At 42.4% G+C, this 8,553-nt stretch overlaps 1 protein-coding gene across 4 annotated transcripts; it reads left to right on the top strand.

The window, feature by feature from the left end:
* The first annotated feature begins 364 nt into the window (after positions 1-364).
* On the top strand, positions 365-7,470 carry LOC100382157 (uncharacterized). 4 transcript variants are annotated; one of them, XM_008645578.3, is made up of 11 exons: positions 365-604; positions 737-850; positions 990-1,095; positions 1,836-1,950; positions 2,026-2,232; positions 2,314-2,608; positions 5,805-5,904; positions 6,345-6,418; positions 6,507-6,587; positions 6,871-6,949; positions 7,047-7,470. In XM_008645578.3, exons 1-10 carry the CDS (start codon positions 593-595, stop codon positions 6,937-6,939), a joined length of 1,173 nt encoding a protein of 390 aa, XP_008643800.1. In that variant the 5' UTR covers positions 365-592; the 3' UTR covers positions 6,940-6,949; positions 7,047-7,470. The 4 variants fall into 4 exon arrangements, with proteins under 4 accessions (XP_008643800.1, XP_008643801.1, NP_001168388.1 ...); NM_001174917.1 differs by lacking the exon at positions 6,871-6,949 and having other exon boundaries at positions 473-604; positions 7,047-7,408; XM_020537934.3 differs by lacking the exon at positions 6,871-6,949 and having other exon boundaries at positions 504-604; positions 683-850; positions 7,047-7,389.
* Positions 7,471-8,553: the final 1,083 nt, after the last annotated feature.

The raw sequence follows: 8,553 nt of genomic DNA, 5'->3' as shown, positions 1-8,553 counted from the left end.
GATGAAGCAGACTCTTGGATCCGCAGGGCTCTATATTGGTTGGGGGTGACTAAGTAGGCCTCAATCAACTTCTAAAGCAGCTGCATGGGTTTGAACTGTGGTGACTTCTACATGGAGCTAACGGTTGCGCCTCTCTATATCTTCTGCTCAGACAATTATACGACGGTTGTCATGAGAAAAATTCAGAACCAAAAGGAGCGGACGAGCCCGAGATGCAGCGGTTGGTAGCAACGGGATTGAAGCACGACTGCACAAGTGTGCTGTGACGTGTGACCGAGTGGACGGGCAAGATCGTTAACGGAATAAACGATCTATAGTCGGTTGAATTTAGTATATGGACCCAATGGGTCAAACTAAAGTGGGCACCTGGCGTTCATGGGCCACGACCCTCTGCAAAGATCCGCCTGAACACTGCAGCGGAGCACGTTCAAAAATCAAAACCATGTGTCGGTGCTCTCGGTCTCGGCAACCTCCCCATTCCACAACCGTCCCCGAGAACGACCTCACATAGTCACGTTTCCGTCTTCCGAAGCAGCACGTCCGCTCGCCTCCGAGAACCCACCACCTCGCCGCCCGCCACCAGCCCACCACCATGGTGCTCGAGGTCCATATGCATCCCCTCCTTCCTTCCTCTTCCTTCTATCTGCTATGGCTGCTGCCCCACCGGTCTAATGACGCGCAGCGATTTCTGACCATCCCCTGACGGTTTGCGGTGGCCGTCCAAATCCAATCCCAGGCGACCATGATCTGCGTGGACAACTCGGAGTGGATGAGGAATGGGGACTATCCCCCATCGCGGTTCGCGGCGCAGGCCCACGCCTTCGCCGTCCTCTCCGGCGCCAAGACGGAGGTCTGGCTTCTCTCCATTGCCCACGCGTGCGTCGCCGCTAGCGCTAGGGGTTGTTACTTGGTCGCTACCTGGGGTTTTGAGTGCCTACGGGCGGCTTTACGTGTTCCTTTTGGGCGACCGGTGAATTTGGACTACGCAGGCGAACCTGGAGAGCACGGTGGGGCTGGTGGCCATGGCGGGCAAGGGCGTCAGCGTGCTCGTCCCGCCAACCAACGACTTCGGCAAGGTCCTGTCAGGCATGAACGGTACGCGAAACCGCCGCTGACCTCCTGAGATTATTTCTGCGGTGAACAGTGAACTTGTCATTCAATTGATTCCTTCAAAATTGCACAGAGGGTCCGCTTCACGATGTCAGCTGTAACTCTAAGAACTAGTACCGGGTATCAATATAATTGCAATACTGCTTCTATATTAATATTGTGCCAATGCATCCTATGTTCTTCTACTAACTGGCTAACTAGCTATGTTATTCTATGTTTGGCTGCTACCGCACTCCGCACTTGCTGATTTTGGTTATCTGGTAACTTGACGTGGCAGCAGTCTATGTCTTTTTTACGAGTGTGTGGTAGCGAAGAAGTTATGCCCTCCACTGTCTTTTGTTTTGAACATCGACACGACCTTTAATATACACTTTAAGTGATTAATTTTCCAGTTATATCGTAGTAAAAATACGACGCATAATGACATGGAAGTATATCTGGGTGAGAATCTACTCATTCAATTTAATACCTGTCTATAATTCTATATCAGAAGTCAGGTTGGTTTCGATTTAACACTTCAGTTGCATACATTGTTCAGTGCTGTATGTTTAACACAAACATATTCATAAGATACTGGGAATATCTTGTCACCATGTAGATACCATATAATGCATCCTTTTAGAAATCATGTGTCGCATCTTGTTGTCTGTGCACTGTGCATAAGAAATTGTTCAAAACGCGACTTATATTTTTAAAGAATCTGAGCCAATTCATTTTGGATTCAGGGCTGGAAATTGGTGGTGAAGCAAACTTGACTGCTGCGATCCAGGTCGCTCAATTTGCACTCAAGAATCGGCAGAACAAGCAGCTGCGGCAGAGAATAATTGTTTTTGTTGGCAGGTATGATCTGAGGTTGCATCAGTGTTGTTTCATCGATCGTACTTTACATTCGAGTTCTAAATTTGTCCCCTGCAGCCCAGTAATAGATGAGAAGAACTGGCTAGAAGTGATAGGGAAAAATCTGAAGAAGAACAACGTTGCTCTTGATGTTGTTAACTTCGGTGAATCTGATAACGAAAAGCCTGAGAAACTAGAAGCTCTTGTTGCTGCAGTCAATAGTGGTGGCAACAGTCATATAATTCATATCCCTGCAGGACGTGACCTTTCTGATGCCCTATTCAGGTAAAGCATATATTATCGCTCTAACCTGATGCAGCAGCATCTTTTTTTTCTAATACACCCCCGCCCCACACACACACACAGTTCACCAATAATATTATCGGAAGACCGAGGAAGTGATTCTGCTGCTGCTGCTCGTGGAGCATCGGGTTTTGAATTTGACGTGGACCCAAACGTGGACCCAGAGCTGGCGCTAGTACTTCTGATCTCTATGGAAGAAGAGAGATTAAGGCAAGAAGCTGCTGCAAAAAAGGCCAGGGAAGAATCGTCGAAAACTGAGAATGAAGGCCAATCTTCAACCTCCAATGGTGACATTGTTATGGCTGACGCAGAACCTGAACCAAATTCATATACTGAAGATAAAGGACTTCATTGTAAGGTATGTTTTATTGCCATTCAGCTAATGCAATCTGTATCCTTCGTTTTGGATGTCCAACAGTTATTAGAGATTACCCATAAAAAGGGATTACTAAGACCACCTCAGCTATACCTATTAGGTATTCTCCCCTTGACTAAAGTTCAGGTCATCAGAATATACTTCCTGCTATGTGTGGTTGCTTCAATGTCCGTTAGATTGGGAAGGAAAGACAAGTGTCGTTCAATGGCTTCAGATATCTTAAATATTTGCTCAACATCCTTGTGATGGTTAGATAAGAATTCTTTGCAGTCTGATAGCATAGATAAGAGGTGACAAGTCAAAACTATGTTGCAATAATATGGCATAGTTCTCAACAAAGTTAGTAAACGATCTTTGAATTGGTAATATCAGTTCTCAATTGAACTTTTATGCCATAAGAGCATGCTGTGTTATCAGTCTAAAGCATCTGATCCAAATGTGTGTAATTTATTTACTCACACCATTTACTTTTCTACGGTACCCAAGTTCTGTATATTGCTTTTGGACTGGTCAGATTCCAGGATGTCTGTCCCTTTTAGTTTTTCATAGAACTATTGCCAGATTGAGGTCCAGGATTGGATGGCTAAGGGAAGGGGATGCTAATTCTAAGTTGTTTCATATGTTTTCAAGATACCGTAAAACGAAGAACTTTATGGCCAGTTTAGATTCAGATGGTACTGTTCATACCAGTCATGACGCCAAGGCACAATTGGTTGATGATTTTTATGACACCCTACTAGGACAAAGTTCTGATAGAGTTTGCGCTATTAATCTAGATATTTTGGGGATTCCAAATCATGATTTATCTGCCTTAGATGACCCCTTCACTGATAAAGAAGTGTGGGATACGATCAAACAACTTCCTTCGGATAAGGCTCCAGGGCCGGATGGGTTCACATGCAAATTCTATAAAATTTGTTGGAATATTATCAAACAAGACATTATGTCAGCAGTATTGGCGATTGGGAGCAGAAAATTCATGAATTTCCATGTGCTTAACACAGCTTATATTACTTTGCTTCCGAAGAAAGAAGGGGCTAACCAAGTAAAGGATCTTAGACTTATAAGTCTTGTGCACAGTTTTGCTATGCTAATCACAAAAATCTTTGCCAATCGTTTGGCCAGCAGGTTACATGGCATGGTTTCTTTTAATCAGAGTGCCTTCATAAAAGGCCGCTTTATACAGGACAATTACATGTTGGTGCAACAAACAACCTGTTTCCTTAACCAGCAAAAACAGCCTCGTCTCCTCCTTAAACTTGATATTTCAAAGGCCTTTGATTCAGTTTCATGGCCCTTTCTTCTAGAAGTCTTGCAACACCTGGGATTTGAGCAAATTTGGAGGGACATAATTTTTGGGCTGCTATTGATTTCCTCAGCAAGAAAATCTGTTACAACCCCCTTGCCTCAAGGATGGTGCAGCACCGGTTTTCTTTATACGCTGGTGATGTGGTGATTTTCCTTGGGCCGACAGCTATGGAAATCAAAGTTGTGGTGGATATTATCGATTTATTTGGGTAGGCATCAGGACTGCGTACTAGTGTCCAGAAAAGCAGTTTATTCCCAATAAGATGTGAAGAACAAGATTTGGCCCTGCTACAGAATTTGATGCCTTGTGAGGTGGCTGAATTCCCATGCCGTTATTTGAGACTGTAATTGTCTATCAAAAGGCTTACTAAGGGTCAAGTGCAGCCAATCATTGATAAAATGCCAATCAGCTACAAGGGTAGAAGGCTGATTTGATGACAAAAGCAGGAAGAAAAATTCAGGTCCAAGCTGTACTCACAGGGATGGTTATATATTTAGCCATGACAGTTGACCTACCAGTTTGGGCTCTCGAAGCTATTGATAAGATTCGCCGAGGCTTTCTTTGGCGAGGTCGCAAGGAGGCAAAAGGTGGACATTGTCATGTGGCTTGGGGAAAGGTATGTCGACCTCTTGACCTCGGTGGACTTGGTATTTCCAGCATTAGAGAGATGGCTTGGGCGCTCAGAATGCGTTGGCTTTGGCTTGCAAAAACAGAGCCAGACCGACCATGGGCTTCCTTAGCTATTCAAGTTCCTAAGACAATAATGGATTTCTTCTCAGTGGCTGTACAAACTGAAATTAGTGATGGGACTCACATTTTTTTGGTCAGATAGATGGTTAGGGGGACATAGAATCGTTGATTTGTCACCTCGGCTATATGCGACTATCCCTAAACAGAAGGTTCACAAGAGGACGGTTCTAGAGGCTCTCACAAATCATAGTTGGATCTCTGACATACAGGGAGGTCTAATTGTTGAAGTTATTTCTGAATATCTAAACTTACGGGACTTGATTGCCTCAGTTCAATTGCGACCTGGAGAAGAGGACAAACATATTTTTCACCTAGCTGCCAACGGGAAATATTCTGCAAAGGAACCATATGAGGGTCTATTTATTGGGTAACGGATTTTGAACCCTTTCACCAAATGTGGGAAACTTGGGCTCCCCCGAAGACCAAATTCTTTATGTGGAAGGTTTGGACAGCTGACAGGGCTGTAGAAAAGGGGTATGGACCATCCTGAAAAATGTCCATTGTGTGATCAGGAGCAAGAAAACCTGGACCATATGTTGATTGGCTGTGTTTTTACTCGAGAATTCTGGTTCAAGCTACTATCTCAAGTGAATATACAAAACTTGGCCCCTCAGCTAGGTGATGGAGCCTTTATGGAGTGGTGGCATGAGATTGGTAGGCAGGTCCAGGGAGTGGCGCATGAAGGCTTGAATTCCTTGATCATTCTTGGGGCATCGTCGTTGCGGAAGCACCACAATGGGTGTGTCTTTGACAGAAAAAGGCCTAACATTGATGCTGTTCATAGATCGTCTAATCAGGAAAGGGAGTTGTGGGAGGTGGTTGGAGCAAAAAAATTGTCCCTGCTGACTTGCCCTATCCCTGGATTGCAAGATCTTTAGCTAGTGCTGTTTTCAATCTGTTGTTGGTCGTGTTTCTCTGTGTGTTTCTAGTTATGGATGGATTCACGTACGCCTGTTGGTGGCCACCGTAAGGAGGCTTTATGTACTGGTCCTATAGGACCTTAATTTCTTTTTTCTTCTTAATATAATGCCATGCAATTCTCCTGCGTTTCAGAGAAAAAAGATAATGTTTATTCTTATGGTTCATCCTATAAAAATTAATAGTATTGGTGTTATATAGGATGAGGGCCAGCTATTGGAAAAAGCTCGTAAAATCCGTATAGAAGATTATATTAGCTTTGAAGAACTGTTTGATGGTGTCACAAGTGATACGATGTCAGGTCAGTAACTGGGTTGCTGCAGATCCATCTATATATATTCATATTTTACCGTCATATAGGAATTGAGAAACTTCTAAGTATTTGCGAAAATTTATAGTTTAGAGCTTAATTTTTTTTGAAACAGTGAGTTAAAATAGTTGATGTCCATTGCATCTATTATTAGGTTTCATGCACAGACATGTTCAACCCAAAGATTAAGCTGGTGGATACAGTTCACTTTATATTTCACCACCTATCCCTCCTTCAGCGGTTAACCCACTTATGCAAAAAGGAATTCCACTATTTTGATTATTCTCTGAAAGTTTAATTGAATTCCATTATTGTTTACTCCCAATAAAGCAAGGTACTTTGTTAAGATTATCCTTGAAATACATGTACAGATATTGCATTAGCTAGTGATAATGATTAGTTTGTGCTTTCTCATGTTCTATGCCATGCAGCTTTTCAGGAAGAAGAAACTTGCACTCAGTCTGATGCGGGTAAAGATTTTGGCCATCAACCATTTGAGCCATCAGTGAGGCCTGGAACTTGATATTATTTAAGTAACCATTAGGATTATCCTAAATTCATATAAAAATTAATATTTCAAATATTTTTTCCAGCTTTCTGATGTTGAATTACTTAACGATCTATCTAACAAGGTTGCGTTAGAGTGGGAGGAACTATTCATTGACCCAAGCAAGGTGTGCTTTATTATTCTTAGAAGGGGCTCTGCTTGTTGGCAACCTTGATGGAAAACAAGTGATATCATGCTCTTCTATTTCATCTGCACATCAATTCTCTGAAAATATGTTTATGGATCTCGAATTTCTTTTTGGCTGCACTCGTAGAATTAGCTCACTAAATCACCTATACTTTGCATGCTTCTTAGTAGCAGTAAGTAATTCATTGTAGTGATCTTTACGTGGTCATGAAATTTTAGCTAATTCACTAAGGTTTTTGAGTAACACTAGTGCATGGCTGAAGGGCCACAAGGTTTTTATTTTGCCTCGCTCGATGAAAAAGGATATTTGTTCTCTTGCTGAAGTCTATTAAATTTGGACTGGTTCGTGTCTTTTTCCTTTTTCTCAACTAAAAATATATGCCTCTGTACAATTTGCATGCTCCATGGAGCGATAACACTGCTGCATCGACTAGTGCAGCCAAAGAAGCGACACAAGAAGTATAAAAGGCGTCATCATCAGAAGAAACCAAAAAAGAAGCGTGAGAAGAAGGAAGACGAGGCTGAGGGGGACAAACTGTAAGTACCCGACGTCCGACGATCGCCTGGACTTCTCCATTCTTGGTATATTGTGAAATGGAAGTGAGAAAAAGTGGTGGTAGCTTTAGTGGTAGCTTTAGTGTCAGCTTAGACTTGATATTCTCAAAAATTGGTCAAAAGGGATATTGTGTTTGTGAATCTGAGTGTTTGTTGAGGGACTAAGAGTTTCAGTATAGCCAATGATTGGGAGGAGATGGTGGTCTCTGTTTGCACCGAAGCGATTATATTACATTGTTGTACACCATGTATCTCTCTGCACAGTCGTTCTAATCATTCTAGAGAAGGCTGCCGCATAGGCAGAAGCATAACCATAGAACAAAGTTACCATGAATATGAAGTGTTAGGAGAGTGGGAGATGGGGACCAACGAATGTGAAAGTCGTCGATGCGTATAAACAGAAAGTGAAACGGATCCAAATAAGGGAGACTCGAATATTACCATTGCTACTCTGAGGGCTAGTTTAGGAGGAAGTGGGACTAAACCTAAGAAGGGAAAACCCTCATCATATAACTAATTGTTTTAATCAAATGACACTCCTAAGGCCTAGTTTGGATACTTTGGGATTAGAGTGTTTCAAAGGGATTGGAGGGGGTGCAAATCTCTAATAGATCAAATACTCTCAATACATCAAGCCACTCCAATCCCACTCATTACTAGAGTATCCAAACTAGGCCTAAGGATTACTTACCCTAGGAAATGAGGTGGTCCCAAGAGGATTTGAGTTTCCAAACAAGACCAGAATGTGTTTCGAGACCTAGGAAAATCAGTGAAATTGAAGTGTTAGCATGTAGATTACAACTTCAGAACAGATGGAGATGTATCAATAATAGAGTTAGATATGTTTGCGTCCATTACGATAACAGCAGACACAATTCATCTCTCGGAGTCAAAATTCTAGCCATGACAGATGTTGAGATGTCACACCCGGATTTTAGGGGCACCAAAACTCGGGCGCGAAATAATCACCAAGTGTGGTGGGATCAAGTTTCATACATATGATGACTCATGGTACAAAACCGAATGTCACAACTTCACTATATAATAGAAGTTCTATACAAAAATAGTTAAATAATTATATCATACAAAGACAACGATTCAACAACCAAAGTTGACTGGGAGACGACGGCCTAGACCACTAACGAACTCAACACAGCATCCACCATGCGCCTCATCCTGTGGTACCCGATCTTGACCTAGGGGGATGTGAGTACAGCAAGGGTGAGCTCACATACGTTCACCGCTCAACAAGTTGTGGGGAATAATATGCATTAACTCACCAAAGGCTTACCAAAGGAGATGGTTAAAGCTAAGCATTACTTTTAAAGTTGGTTAAAATTTTATTAGCAGTTACTAAGTATAAGTAAATACCAACCCAATTAAGTAGGGAA

Source organism: Zea mays, chromosome 1 (genome assembly GCF_902167145.1).
Source record: "Zea mays cultivar B73 chromosome 1, Zm-B73-REFERENCE-NAM-5.0, whole genome shotgun sequence".
NCBI lineage: Eukaryota > Viridiplantae > Streptophyta > Magnoliopsida > Poales > Poaceae > Zea > Zea mays.
This window is presented reverse-complemented; position numbering and strand designations above follow the sequence as displayed.